This window comes from Ruditapes philippinarum, unplaced genomic scaffold, assembly GCF_026571515.1.
Source record: "Ruditapes philippinarum isolate M1 unplaced genomic scaffold, ASM2657151v2 ctg548_1_1_1_1, whole genome shotgun sequence".
Taxonomy (NCBI): Eukaryota; Metazoa; Mollusca; class Bivalvia; order Venerida; family Veneridae; genus Ruditapes; species Ruditapes philippinarum.
In genome coordinates, this window is record NW_026861361.1 from 157,271 (window position 1) to 173,682 (window position 16,412).

The following is a 16,412-nucleotide window of genomic DNA, read 5'->3' on the forward strand; positions in this document are numbered from 1 at the left end:
TGAGAAATGTAGGAGGAGTTGCGCACAGAAGAAATTGTTCACTATATATTCTATATAAGGAAAAAAAACAAAGGGCCATAATTAGGTCAAATATATACCAATCGCAAAACCCTGGCAATATGTGTCAGGGCACTTGATGACAAAGCTTCTGAGAAAGTTTGGTCAAAATCCGTTGAGAAATGTAGGAGGAGTTGCGCACAGAAGAAATTGTTCACTATATATTTTATATAAGGAAAAAAAAACAAAGGGCCATAATTAGGTCAAATATTATCTAATCGCAAAACCCCGACAATATGCGCCAGGGCACTTGATGACAAAGCTTCTGTGAAAGTTTGGTCAAAATCCGTTGAGAAATGTAGGAGGAGTTGCGCACAGAAGAAATTGTTTACGCCCGCCGTCCGCCCATCCGCCCGCCCGCCCGCCCGCGACATACCTCAATCTAATAACCAGTTTTTTTCCTTCGGAAAAACCTGGTTAAAAATTAAACAAAGGGTTTAAATATCTTTCTGTTGCATCATCAAACACAAATGTTCAAAAATATTTCAGATTTTTTTCTTAATGATGATTAAAACTGTAGAACACTTGCAATATATAGTATCAGATCATATGTTCAACTTTTATATAAAAACATTATATATTTATAAAGATGTTTTTAAATAACACAAAGAGAACTTAATAATTAATAATAAAATATTGTTCATCAATAAGGCCAAAAATTCTATTGTATGCACTTGGGTAGAATAGGTAAATCCTGTTTCCATAACAACTTACAAATACTTGTAAATATACATATTTATAAAAGATTTACATGACATATCAACAAGACACAATTAATATCTACTGGAGCTGTCATCATTATATAATTATTTCACAATGCCTCTGTTAACAAGTTCCCGTGCCAGTGCTACATTTTTAGCTGTTTGCAGACCAAGAGCTGACGGTCTATCTTCCCCTGTTACTATTGCTTTTACCTGAAATTTTAACAAAATTATTGTCAAACATTTCTTATTCCAACAAAATTATTGTCAACGTTTCTTATTCCAGCAAGATTATTGTCAAACATTTCTTATTCCAACAAAATTATTGTCAAACATTTCTTATTCCAACAAAATTATTGTCAAACATTTCTTATTCCAACAAGATTATTGTCAAACATTTCTTATTCCAACAAAATTATTGTCAAACATTTCTTATTCCAACAAAATTATTGTCAAACGTTTCTTATTCCAACAAAATTATTGTCAACGTTTCTTATTCCAGCAAGATTATTGTCAAACATTTCTTATTCCAACAAAATTATTGTCAAACATTTCTTATTCCAACAAAACTATTGTCAACGTTTCTTATTACAACAAGATTATTGTCAAACGTTTCTTATTCCAACAAAATTATTGTCAAACATTTCTTATTCCAACAAAATTATTGTCAAACGTTTCTTATTCCAACAAAATAATTGTCAAACATTTCTTATTCCAACATATTTATGGTCAAACATTTCTTATTCCAAAAAAATTATTGACAAACCTTTCTTATTCCAACAAGATTATTGTAAACGTGTCTTATTCCAACAAAATTATTGTCAAAATTTTCTTAATCCATCAAAATTATAATCAAACTTTTCTTACTCCAAAAAGATTATTGTCAAATGTTTCTTATTCCAACAAAATAATTGTCAAAATTAATGTTCTATCAGTTACTGAAATATAGGCAAAATCTGAATGATGGAATAGTAAACTCATGAGTTTAAATTATTTGCACATCTGTAAAATAAGCAAATATTTTAACCACTGACAAAAAAAGAGACAATCATTATCTCAATTCTTACATATTAACACTGATTTCTGAAACAGAGAACAAGGATAATTTGAATTCTTCTTAACAATAACAGTTGGTTCCTGCAGGGTAAGAGTCAGATTTTTTAAAACTTTGTGGTTCTCTAGGATTTATTTTTACCTTTGATGAGTGTACAATGATTCCCCCTGATTCCATGAGTTTTCTCTTTGTCTCCTCTATTGCATCATTGTCAACACCTCTACATGCATCATCAATGAGAACTGTACGAAATCCATGCTCTAGTGAGTGAAAAGCTGTGAAACCTAAATATAAGAACTTTCATATCATAATGTTACAAAATTACTGTAAAGTTACAGCAGCAAAAATTTAAAAAATTACTATTGTATCAACATTAATTTCATTAGTTAAGTGTATAAGCAAAAGCTGCCATGGGAAGAAAAGTTTGTAGTTGTTAAGTGTTGCTGTACTTGTACATCAAACATTTTAGGCTTGAGTACAGTTACGAAACTGTACATGTCCAAGTTTTCAAACTGAATATATGTGAAGAGTTTTAGATTTTTAAGGTCTAGTCAAGATTTTAACAGTAGTACCAAAGAACCAATTCATGACAGATGTAATGCTTTTATATAATAACCTTTGCTGGCAAACAAACATTTATAAGCAAAAACTGTACTAACCTACACAGACGTCATATGCTACACCACAGACATACACATCAGTTACTTTATGTTTGGCTAAAATTCGCACAAGATCTGTTTGTGTAAGTTTGTTGTTATCCCAGAAAGCCGAGTAACTGTCTACTTCAGAATGACAACCTTTGTTAACATAAGAAGCGCCCTCTACTATCTGTCAAATATGAAATAAACAACAAATAAAGGGAAGTAAATGTTAACATACAGAAAAAACAGGAGTTATTTTTGACATAGCTGGTAACTGTTTTAATTTTGACAAATAGGGACCAATTACACAATATTGCGAACAAATCATAACAGATAAACATGCATGTATAGATCTTGGCCTGCTAGCATTGACTATATCTACCTATGCAACCAGTGCAGACCAATTCAGTCAGTATTTTCTTTTATTTTCCTCTAAAATAAACTAGACCTATCACTGAAGGTGATTAATACCCCCACCAGCAACTTTGACTTTTTGAAGAAAAAAAGTAGTCTGAAGAAACATTTGAACACAAACTGTCCGGAAACCATTTTTCTATTTTTAGTAACACTGTAGCAGTGACCTTGACCCTAGGGGGTCCAAATGCAATACCAACCCAGGTCTTCATATAAGCTTCCTATACACCAAATTAGATTACAATATCTCATTCTAACTCTAGTTATTGTCCGAAACCATTTTTCTATTTTTTCGTAAAGGTGACCTTGACCCCAGGGGGCCTAAATGGCAATACCAGCCAAAGTCTTCATATAAACTTGCTAAACGCCAAGTTTGATAACAATATCTCATTCCTAACTCTAGTTATTGTCCGGAAACCATTTTTCTATTTTTAGTAACACTGTAACAGTGACCTTGACCCTAGGGGGTCCAAATGCAATACCAACCCAGGTCTTCATATAAGCTTCCTATACACCAAATTAGATTACAATATCTCATTCCTAACTCTAGTTATTGTCCGAAAACCATTTTTCTATTTTTTCGTAATGGTGACCTTGACCCCAGGGGGCCTAAATGCTCAATACAGCCAAGTCTTCATATAACTTGCTAAACGCCAAGTTTGATAAATATCTCATTTCCTAACTCTAGTTATTGTCCGGAAACCATTTTTTCTATTTTTTAGTAACACTGTAACGGTGACCTTGACCCTAGGGGGTCCAGATGCAATAACCAACCCAGGTCTTCAATATATGCTTCCTTTACACCAAATTAGATTACAATATCTCATTCCTAATTCTAGTTATTGTAAGGAAACCATTTTTCTATTTTTAGTAATGGTGACCTTGACCCCCGGGGGTCCAAATGCAATACCAACCCAGGTCTTCATATAAGCTTGCTATATGCCAAGTTTGATAACAATATCTCATTCCTAACTCTAGCTATTGTCAGAAACCATTTTTCTATTTTTAGTAACGGTGACCTTGACCCCTGGGGGTCCAAATGCAATACCAACCAAGGCCTTCATATAAGCTTGCATACACCAAGTTTGATTACAATTCTCATTCCTAAGTCAAGTTATTGTCCGGCAAAACCATTTTTCTATTTTTAGTAACAGTGACCTTGACCTGACCCCAGAGGGCCCAAATGCCAATACCAAGCCAGGTCTTCATATAAGCTTGCTAAAATGCCAAGTTTTGATAACATATATCTCATTCTTAACTCTTAGATATTGTCCGGAAACCTTTTTTCTATTTTTAGTAATGGTGACCTTTGACCTTGACCCCGGGGGTCCAAATGCGATACCAACTGGAGTTTTCCACATAAGGTTGCTTAGTCCTATACCAAGTTTGATTACAATACCTCATTCCCCAAACTCTATGTTTTCGTCCGGAACCCTGATGTGGACCGCCGACCCGAACCAACAAAGCTGATCCTAATCCCCCTAAACTTTGTTTTGGGGGTTAAAGAATTTTTTGTCCGATTTAAAAATGGGCAAAAAACTGGAAAAAAAAGTATCCCCCGGAAACATTAATCACAAAAAATTTCAAGAAAATTGCAGAATTGGTTTGATTGGTCTGTACATGAGGGATCTGAAAAAGTGCAAAATCCCCCAGCCCCCCAACCCGCTTCAAACAATTTAAGATATTTAATGGTAAGGGGTCAAATGAAGTAAAAGGGCCCTACCCCGGTTTTAGAAAAAGAAAATTTTTGATTGCTTGATTAATTTCTACCTCACATACATTCAACATAATTTGGGGGCTTGTTTTAATTTAAACTGAGACATACACTCATTATTTCCATATTTCCACTGTGTTGGTGATGAAGAAGACCAGTCATTAAAACTCTAGACCTTTGACACTTCCCATCATACTCAGGATATTACAAAACATTATGATGCATATGATTATGTATGATTAACACACAATTACCAACCTTCAGATCTGGGTGAAGTTCAGAACCCCATGTACCATTTACACAATGTTTAGGCCACAATTTCTGCTCTGTTTTAGGTGGACCATCAAACTCCACAGTATCATATACTTTGGCCTCTTCTGCTTTTATCTGTAACAAATTTCAACAAAATTATACTTAAACTAGTTAACCCTTAACATGCTAGAACTAAAACAAGCCTTGGCTATCAGTACACAGTCAGGCCAGCCAGAACTACCATGTAGTCTGACCAGGCTCTATACTGTACTGTTAGTAGCTCAATAATAAAATCCTCGAGACTTTAAATGGACAATTCCAAATTCAAAACAGGGCAAATACATTACACAAAATTCATTAACAAGTTTACCAACTAACATAAGTTTAAACATACTTTTGAGGGGCAAGTTAATAACTCTTGTTAGATATCATTTTTCAAAACTGAGATGATACAAAAATTCTTTACAGAAGTCCTATTACATGGATACCGTGTACATAATTATGGTTAAAAATGTTCCCTCAATGAAAGAAATGATAATGTACTTTTTTAGACATGGATCACAAACATAAACTAGCATGCCTCTAGATTAATGTTTTTGTGTATAGAAATTTCAAAATATACGCTTGATAGCAAACTCTAGAAAAGGTATCATTGAAATCTTGTGGAAACCAATAATTTCACAAAATTTTTAAGTTAAAAGGCGAATAACGATATCAATAATATGACCATTGCAGTGAAAATCGAACTTAAGTAACATACTTACATGCCATTTATGAAAACAGTCATAGATAACTTTCAAAAGTTATCCTGTGGAAACAAAATGTCTACGCACGAAGGGAAAGACAACGCCATACATAATATGTCACTAAGAATTTTTGGGGATATAAAAATGCTTTTCAAGTGTACAAATAACATATGCTAACGGCAGTATTACCTTGATTATGCAGATGGGGCAGAAAATATGGTGATAATGTTGAAATAAACAGCATATATATCATATTTTGCATGAAACATATAACTTACATTTTTAAAGGTACATTGCATAAACCTTTAATCTGCTGGGACTGTGAGTAGGCTTTGTCACAAGTGTAGAATGATATACAATGTTGTTAGGACAGCCTGCACTTTGTTGCAGTGTGACCAAGTTGTACACTGTTTGTAGCTAGATTTTTGTATTTTGATATTGAACTCTCTTTAAATTGACAATTCCAAATGGGTTTAATGTTTATATAATATTCTTGATTTTATGATTTTCTTCTTCCTGACCTTGACAGCTTATGCTTTTTTATGCTATTCATTCATTCATTCTATTTTTCATAAAATGTATTTAAAAGTAAAATATTGTCAAGTGAACAAAGAAAATACTTCACACATTGCAATTGACACTTTCAATCCATGTTAATTGCCAAATATACTCAAAATATGAAAAAATAGTCCTTACTGCATTAGTCATGCAGTAAAAATATGGTGATAAATACTGCTAAATCAACCATTCATTGCATATAATATGTTTACAAATCATTACTTGAATTGTGAATATTTTTATATTTCTTAAAATTTTAGATTCTTTATCTCAATTTCAAATCTCAAATATTTGCTTGAAATCTTTAATTTGGCTCATCTGGATTAGCACTCAGCTTAATATATGGAAGACAACAGTGTATACCTTGCATGATGTAGTAATAGGTCTCTGTTTTACATTCTCTATAAATGAGATATGGTTGTCAGGATGCCAGTCCTTCGTGTACACAACCAGATCAAATGGTATAGTGTCTAGTATATGGTTGATAACAGGAACAACTTCCACTCCATCGTGACCTGCTGGGCAATTCTGTAGCGCTAGTGAACCATTAATGAAGTCATTCTGTACATCTATGATTATGATTGCAGACACTGGCTTAAGAGTCTAAAAATAAACAGATACACGGGTATTATTTGCTACTTTTGAGTTTTGGGATTAAAGCACTTACCAATGTAATTGATAATTGGATGATTGCAAAATTGTTGGAACTGTTTTTCCGGAAGAAATTAAGTCCAAAGTCTCAATAAATACAAGTATTCTTTCATCTTACCCAATTTTTGTATAATACATGAGACTTTAAAGCAACACCTCTTTTTTTTCTTTTTTTTTTAAAGAAGACTTGTTCCAGAGACTAAATATATATCAAATTTATTCCCTAAGGCATTCAGTGATAGGAGAAACTATTGTATCAAAATATGTAGAAATAGTTCATTTGAGAAATTATGTTACAATATATTTTTTGTGCAAATTTTAATAACTTATAATCGTGACATTTAATTGTCATATATCCCTGAATGTGATCAATTTTTAAAGAAACCCTTACTTTCTTTTTTACTAAAACAGGCCAAGTTCTGCTTATCCATTTAAAATTTACAAAAATCCCTAAAATTGATACTGGACAGTCCCATAAATGGAAGCCGGGAGAGTCCATTTGAAAAATTTGAGTTACATATATTTGCAATACTGCACATTTCTAATGTCACTTTTCATTAGATATTTGTGACGTTTATATAGTTTTATATACATGGATGCTGTCGATTTTTGAAGAAACTTATATGGCCGTATATAAACAGAGGTTTGCAAAATGACCTGGGCCACTATATACAAACAACTGTATAAAGATTCTTGGCAGGTAATATGGCCATATAATAATGGTTGTTTGCAATATAACCTGAGCTGCTATATACAAACAACCCGTTTTATAGGGTCATATAACCTGTCAAAATTCTTTATAACTAATAATATAAGGCTTAAATGTAATATAAGTGTTCTCTGCTAGAATACAAATGTAATATACTGAAAAATAACTTTAGAAAATGAAAACATAATTATGTATTTACCTTTGCAGGTTTTGAACCCATTTTTAAAGATTTACAGCTTGTGCTTCCCTATATTCCTATATTCTTTTTTAATAGCCTTCACTAGAAAGATGTTTATTTACCACAAGTACATGAAAAACACTTATTAAGTAACAATCAAAGTATAAATAACAATGAGATCAAGGAGCAAGGTTTAATAGTTCTAAAATTGTAAGACAGTACACTGGCAGTATATTAGTATGAAAACAGATTTTCTAGTTTATTTAAAACTTAATCTCTTAAACATGAAGACAATTGCCAAATTTTCAGTCAGAAATTTTTATTATATGTAAACCTCTAAATAAACTGTGAATTTAAGCCTAGATTATAATGACTGGTATATTTCACCTTAAGACATGCTGGTTTACTTTTCAACCTATAATACAGACTACTTACATGAAGTCATAATTGCCCATACAATCATGTTATATTAGATATATCAACTTACTAATAAAGGAACTCCATGGAGGTTCAAAAGCATAAAAATATAACTGAAATATAACTATAATTTGATTTTTTACATATAATTGGGGCTCTTAAAACTTAAAAAACTCTTAAAGATATGCAAAATATAATTAAGAAATATAAACAGAATACATTGAAAATTGTATATTTTGTGCTATTCGTCACCCAATTTTGGGTCATTTTTATGATTAAAACAATTATTCAGGAAAAACAGAGTGAGCGAATGATCTGAAATATTGCACAAAAGTTGATATTGGTCAAGACGTACATCAAATGGAACATAGATCTCACAAAGTTATCTCTAGTCCTGTGGACATGTCATAAAACCTCAGTGGAGTCCCTTTAAGGAAGAATTCTCTGACTTGTTGTCCTACTTTGTGACAGACAGTGAGTGAAAGTGAAATAGCATCATGGACCATTTGTAATAAAAAATAAACTGGTGAAAATATTAAAGTTGAGGGAGTTGGTTTTTTAAAAACTTTTTGAAAATAAATTCATTGTCTTTTAAAAATCAAATGTGTTTAATTGTGAAATAACATATTAAATGTTTAAATATTTAATTCATAATTGATTGGCACTCTTTCTCCTGTTTTATTTCTCGAATTTCAGGACCTTACCATTATCAAAATGAAAACTGAAGGTTGGTCAGTCAACAGTATAGAACCTGGTCAGACTGCACAGTTGTGGCCAGCTGGGTAAGGGGTAATTGTTGTACCTGCCATTGATTATTATATATTGACTTTAAATTATGTTACTGATTACAGAGTTCTCTTATTTACTATATTTCTACCTGAAATGTATTTATAGAACAAATCTGTAAGCATGCCAGAAAAGTCCATGTTACTGTGTAATGTTAATGTGTAACCTTAATAGATAAATAAAAAATTAATAAAATGAACACTATTTGAACAGTAAGCTTCAAAATTCAGAGAGCAGAATATTGACATATTCCCTATTAGAAACTGAACCTTATTTTGACTTTGGATTTTATTGTCTGGCCATTTAATATACATAAAACATAAAACTTGAGTTGCCCATAGTCCAAAAAAACCCAGTAATAATTATTTCTGTACATGTACTTATTTGTCTGGTAAAGAATGAATCTATTACTATATTGTCAAATCACTGTAGACTAAACCTACTGGAAATTTGCCACTCAACAATGTCATTTTTTTAATCCCTTAAATCTTAAACCAACGATTTTCCATACCAGGTGATCAATTCTGTTCAACAAAGTCTTAGAAAACATTTCCTTTTAACCTTTTTACACTTAATGACCCCATTGCAGACATCTTAAACCTAATAAAAAAAATCAATCAATAAATCAATCAATCACAGCAATTTCAAAAATAGTACATCAATAAATGAAAACTAGGTAATTATGATTTAGTACCAGATAACTGAAACAGAATCGATAATAAACATTTCTTGTACCTGATTTAATGTTAAAGTCTGAACATATTTAACTTGCAGGAAATAGAAAACATTATTCTTAAACTCAATCTGCAATTTAACATGACAGTTACAACTTCATCAAGTATATACTGAAATTTTTAAATGGACTTGTCCAGCTTGCTTCCATTTTTGGAACTGTCCATTATCTGTACTACAAAAAGACCGATAGTAAGATGAAGGTTTGAAGCAATAGTTGGTCAGCCTGTTTGCTAAGCTCTAGATCTATTCAGGTCACTTTCAGTCCTAGCAAAAGTAAGGGAATATCATATTCTTAAAATGTGTGCTCTTCTATGAAGAAATGTTATATAAATACATTAATGGCATCCTTAAAGACACATTTGTCTTCTTTTATAAAAGGCATTTTAATGTCTTCTTATATAAAAGGCTTTCTAAATGCTATTTTTTTAAGCTTGTTCATTATATTTTAACTTATTTGGAGGCATTTCAGCTTCTTTAAAGGCATTTTAGGATGTTGAATGGTATTTTAGCACCTTTGCAAGTAAATGTAATATTAGCTTTTCTTAAAACACATTGTTTACTTAGATTCCTTATTAGCATCTGAATGGTCATTTTAATTCAAATATTGGAATTATCAAAAGAAAATTCTTTTGGTGACATCATATACTTGATGTCATCATACAGATAATGGATATTTGTACCAGTTATATAGACAAACAGGTTGCAAACAAATACAGAGTGTGCGACTATCTAAGACATTACAATGTTAGCTATTTCTACATCATTGTATCTATTTTATTACAATTCTGTTAGAGTATCTGACACTACTGTTACACCAAAATAAAATGTTGTATAAAATGTTCTATATACAGCTTGTTCATAACAAGAAATTACGTAAACTGTCGATTGATCAAAGACGACTATTGATTAACACATTGTCAGTACTGAGACGACAGAATTCCGGTCTCGTTTCTATTGTTTGACAGATCCATTTATTTGTTAATAAATTATTTATTTCCATGCTAAGTAAATAACTGGTAAAGAAACACTCTATTTTAAATCAAAGATTAATCAATTTGATATGACACACATACACTACCATTGTTTGTATTATGTATCTATTTTATATTTAAACTTTCACTTAGCTTTGAAACCAAAGACATGTATTAATTTAACGATCAAATAAGAATTTTTAAAGATATTATTTTCCATGTTCTATTGATAAACACCTATCCCGTTGGTCAAAATGTTTACTTCATATATTATTAATGAACACTTTGTTATTTTACGCCAAATATATGCATTAGTAAAATAATGTAAGTGGTAATTTGGGTTGTTTTTTCGGTGGGAAGATGGACAATAGGGGTGGGGAGTGGGAGGTAGAAGGTTTGAGTCACATCAACACAATATGGCAACTTGCCAGCTTCACTAGTAATGGAAAGAACTAAGGCACACAAGTGTATTATATGTATTATGTTAGTCAAGGGCCATCACTACCAGTAGAACTTACTGACCTATTTTTATGCTAACTGTAGCATTCCCACATGGAACATTGTTACATCCACAACGAGATTCAAAACCCCAGGACACAAGTAAGGGGCTGACCTTAGAGCTAGAAGTGGTAACAATACAATTAAAATAATAAGTTTTGTGATAATAAAAATGTTCAAACTGTTGCTGTATTCTATAACATAACTTGAAATATTGAAGATATATCAGCATTGACATAATTTATTATTGCAAGAGTTGCTTGGTAACTTTGGTTTTACACATCCTAGTTTTGCTTGGTATGTTAGCTAAATTTACACAAACTACATGGAAGATTTTGCTTTCTTTAACCAGAAATATCTATGTTATATTAATTGACTTCTGATTTAGTATGAAAACAATTTATTATATAAGCATCTGTCAAACTTAAATATCTAATTATATATATTGAGGCTTCTAAAGTTATTGTTTTACATCCCTTCATTGAAGAAAAACCAAGCAACAAGGCAGCTTCATTTCTGTTTTATTTTGTATCAGACTGTCAACTTGATTTTGTTGAATTTTTAAGAATAACTTCTATTTAAGTACATGTACTTTTTAGATGTGTCTTTGAAAATAAAAGGAGCTCCACTGAGGTCCAAATGTTTGATATTCTCACATAGAACAACAGGGGCACTAAAAACAGAAAAATAAAGAAATATACTCTGAATTAAACTAAAGATCAATATTTAATGTAATTCATAGCCTTATTTCAAACCTTTTTCATTTTTTAGGTCAGAGAGTGAATAAAATTTTGTACACAAGTTAATATTGTAGACCTACATCAAATGGTATAAAAATCTCAAAAAAAAAAATCCAGTCCTGTTATGTCAAAAAACCTCAGTAAAATCCTTTAAATATCTTAAAATTTAATGCCATGATTGTGAGACTTTTTGCCTGCTTGTTTTTTGTTTGTTTAAGTTTAGTTTTACAGCACACAAACACACTTTACCGGTAGATCATAATTATGGCACCGAAACAGTAAAGGCGATTTGGCTAATCTCATTTTTATAAAATAGTAGCATTTTAAGTTCATGCAGGGAAAAACAAAGACTACAGTTTTGATTCATCAACTGTTAAAGGTAACCCCTCAGTTACCAGAGGTAAGTTTTGCATTGCAACAGATTGTACTTATGACTTTAAAGTCAAAACAAATAATAAACTATTAAGCATTCAAATTGAACCTGAAAATTCTAGAAATATAAATTACATGTCTTCTGATATATGTTACTTTTTCAAGATTACCTGCTTTAACCAGTAATATCCACATCTTCGAAAATCTTCTTGGCATATCAAACCATCCTGAAATTAAAATCAAATTTTAAATCTATAAACACATTTTTTCGGAGCTTTTTTAACAAAACAATTTTATTGTCACACACACACACATCATCTATTTAAATCTTTCTCAATGTAATGCTTTAGCAGACAATGCACTGATAAGCTTTACTGCATTGACTTGATCTTCTCAAATAATGGCCAACTTCTCCACTTAAATATTTTCATATAAAGAAGAATGACTGCTAGGATATCAATCTTTCACTTCACATTGAATGATTGTCAATCACTGCGGTTCATGTAATGCTAGAGGTACATAATTATACACAATTTATTATATTGGAAGTACAAAGGGGCTGATAACATGTAATAATACATAATAAATACAATTAATTACATAAAATGAATACAATTAATTACATTAATTTTTAGTATGAAAGTGATGATTACATGTAATGGTACATGTATATGTACACAATTTATCATATTGGTACATTTAATATGAAGGGACTAATTACACGTAATGGTACATTATACAAAAGTAATTATATCAATAGTATAAAAGGGCTGATAACATGTTATATGTTTGGCTGATTACATGTACATTGTAATTTAAAGTAAGTTTGGATGATTACATGTAATGGTAAGGTAAGTTTGAGCAGATTACATATAATGATAAAAAATGTTTGGTAGATTAAATGTAATGTTAAAGTAAATTTGGGTGATTGCATATAATGGTAAAGTAGGTTTGGGTGATTACAAGTAATGCTAAAGAATGTTTGGCTGGGTATATGTAATAATAAAGATTGTTTGGGTGATTACATGTAATGGTAAAGTAAGTTTGGCTGAGTATATGTAATGATAAAGATTGTTTGGGTGATTACATGCAATGGTAAAGTAAGTTTGGATGATATTTATTTGTCAAAGAAAAAAATCGTGTTACCTACAATACCTGGTTTTAAAAATAGTCTTAAATTGGCGTGGAATATTTACAAAAATACAAATTTGACCAAACATGTAAATGAAGGATGGCAAATTGTAAGAACTTTAATAAACTAATAGGCTACACTAAATCAATTTACCCCAAACCAATATTCTTTGTTTGTTTTGAAGCTGTTGCAAAATACATTATCATACATAATTGTTATACATATTATATGAAATTTGATTGAATGTTTTAGTATATTATAATTATATAAAAAATATTATTATAGATGATGATTTAAATATTATGACGTAGATATCATGTAAGGTATCAGAGGGATGACCCCGACCCTCTCATACCTATTACGGGGTAAATAAACGGGGTTACCCAGTTGGGGCCTCAAAAAAAAAAAAAAAAAAAAAGTTTGGGTGATTACAAGTAATGCTAAAGAATGTTTGGCTGGGTATATGTAATAATAAAGATTGTTTGGGTGTTTACATGTAATGGTAATGTAAATTTAGCTGAGTATATGTAAGAATGTGTGGGCTGATAACATGTAATGGTAAAGAATGTTTGGCTGATTACATGTGACGGTAAATTGTTTGGGCTGATTACATGTAATGGTAAAGAATGTTTGGGCTGATTACATGTAATGGTAAAGAATGTTTGGGCTGATTACATGTAATAGTAAATAATGTTTGGGCTGATTACATGTTAGGGTTAAGAATGTTTTGGCTGATTACATGTAATGGTAAAGTATGTTTGGCTGATTATATGTAATTGTAAAAATGTTTGGGCTGATTACATGAAATGGTAAAGTATGTTTTGGCTGATTTCATGGAACAGTATAAGATTTATTATGTATACTTCTATACTATATATTACATACCTTATCTTCATCTAGAAGTGAAAAAATGCGTTCTTTGTGCTCCTCTGTGAGACTGTATGTCTTTGACTGCAGCGAGTCACTGATCAATTTTGAACATTCAGCATAATTTAAGACTCCATCTCTGTAATCAGAAAAAAAAACCCAACACTCTGAAACATGCAATATTCCCTGGACTTGAAAAGTGAAAAGGGCTAATAAATTCAATCATCGATAAGTGCATACAGCTTTCATTGGTCCTAAAAATATATTAAAATAAGTATCATTCACAATTTTATTATTCCTTCAATGTTTAAGAACTTTTAACTAGTGTGTATTATTTTCCATTCATACTTTGTGCAAATATGTTTTTCTTTTATTTAGAATTGTACATTTTTTTATTTTATAAAATAGTATTACCACCAAATGAATTTTTCAAAACCTCCAAATCATTAAGCAGAAGCCTAGGCATACATGAATTTCTTGCTATACGATGACATAAATCATGCATGGATTCACATGGACAAAGATTAGCAATCAGACTGGATAAAATGGGAAAACTAGGCTATGATTTAGGGCACTGTCCATCCTGTTTAATACACTGGCACAATTTGTCTATGTTTAATGCACAACATGTTATCTGCCATACTCTTCCTTACCATGGATGTGCCTTTCAATTATCACACATGCCATAATTAATTCTCAACCTTGCCCAAAGCCATTTAATTAAATGGTAAAATCTAGTGCTTTTTAAGCTAATCCCCTGCTATTTTTGTTGAAAACCAAAAGTTATGAAAGATGCCCAATATTTGTGTTAAAAAGTTACAGAATAGTTTACAATGGCAAAGCAAGTGTCTGATGTAACAAATGACTGGTGCATAAAAATATCATGTTAATAGTTAGATATAATTATCATAATGACCACTATTGTTAAGCTTTTACCTCAGCCAGCTCAAAAGGCATTTGGCTCATTTGTCCTACAAAGTATGAAGATGTAACGCTTATAGTGATATTTTTTATTCTGCACAGAGCAAACAAACTATAACAGCTGTAGTCCAAGTAAGTGTACTACACGATGAGATATTTTGTGTATGTGAAACATTTCCCCTCTAGAAGTGAGATTCTGACACAGACGCTTGGGGGTCAGATCCTGCCCCCCAACGTGATACGCCCCTGTAAACACTCTGAAAAAATTACCTTTTATCATCAAGTCTCAATAAAGTACTTTATTGAGACTTGATGGTAAAAGGTAATTTTTTCAGATATGTAAAAATTGATCGAAAACCAGTTGTATCGTTGTAGCAGATGTCCCATTCGTGTTTAAATATTAAAATATTTTTGACAGAGTGTTTACAGGGGCGTATCACGTTGGGGGGCAGGATCTGACCCCCAAGCGTCTGTGGATTCTGACCCAAAACAAAAATACACAATGTATATCAGAATCTAGCTTTGGCATGTCAATATATTTTGACTATAACAGCCTGTAGTTCTCATATTTTAGTCTACTGGCTCATTTGACTTGCCAATAATGGTAAAAATATCATCAAATAATCCCTGATGATCATCAAGAACATAATTACTATCATGCACCCATTTACAACTACATACTGTATATTATTATCTTTACAAGGAATAATATGTTGTACACAGCATATTTTTTGGCACAGTAGACTTGTTTGATCTATAAATGATGTTTAGTAAACTGGTGCCGGAAAGTAATGTAGTTCTTGATGATCACTGAATATCATTTTATGATAATTTACAATTAATGACAAGACAGACGAACAGGATGTCAAGACCTGTAGGTGCACTGGCTACTTAATTTGGGATTGATAAACAAACTGTTTTTAATTTCTTAAACAGAAATTACCTATGTTTTTCTGTAAATATCTTATTCTGACTTGTCACGTTTAGTGACTCTTTTTAATTCTAGGCAATAAAATCTATCGTTCTAAATATATAATTTTAATAAAGGTAAGAAACTTAAAAACACCTGAAACATGTAATTTATCATTTCATTATACGTCCTTAATAAAACGCAAATGACATACCTATCCTCGTCATATGCATCAAAACATTCTGCACACACATCATCGGTAGAATCAAAATTCTCAAAGACAGAATTCACAAATTTCTTTGGCTTTGCCATCCCAGACTCTCTGTTTACACTGTTTACATTAACTTTTATTGATTAGCGGAAGTTGCGAATGCGTTCCGAATATTCA

The 16,412-nt window shown here is 31.4% G+C and overlaps 1 protein-coding gene across 1 annotated transcript; it reads right to left on the minus strand.

Moving 5' to 3' along the window:
- Positions 1-507: 507 nt before the first annotated feature.
- On the minus strand, positions 508-16,405 carry LOC132715382 (nicotinamidase-like). Its single transcript, XM_060698380.1, has 8 exons — positions 16,239-16,405; positions 14,212-14,332; positions 12,365-12,421; positions 6,501-6,740; positions 4,840-4,968; positions 2,472-2,640; positions 1,954-2,096; positions 508-971 (listed from the first exon to the last, which is right to left on the minus strand). The coding sequence occupies exons 1-8, from the start codon at positions 16,334-16,336 to the stop codon at positions 864-866; spliced, it is 1,065 nt and encodes a 354-aa protein (XP_060554363.1). The 5' UTR covers positions 16,337-16,405; the 3' UTR covers positions 508-863.
- Positions 16,406-16,412: the final 7 nt, after the last annotated feature.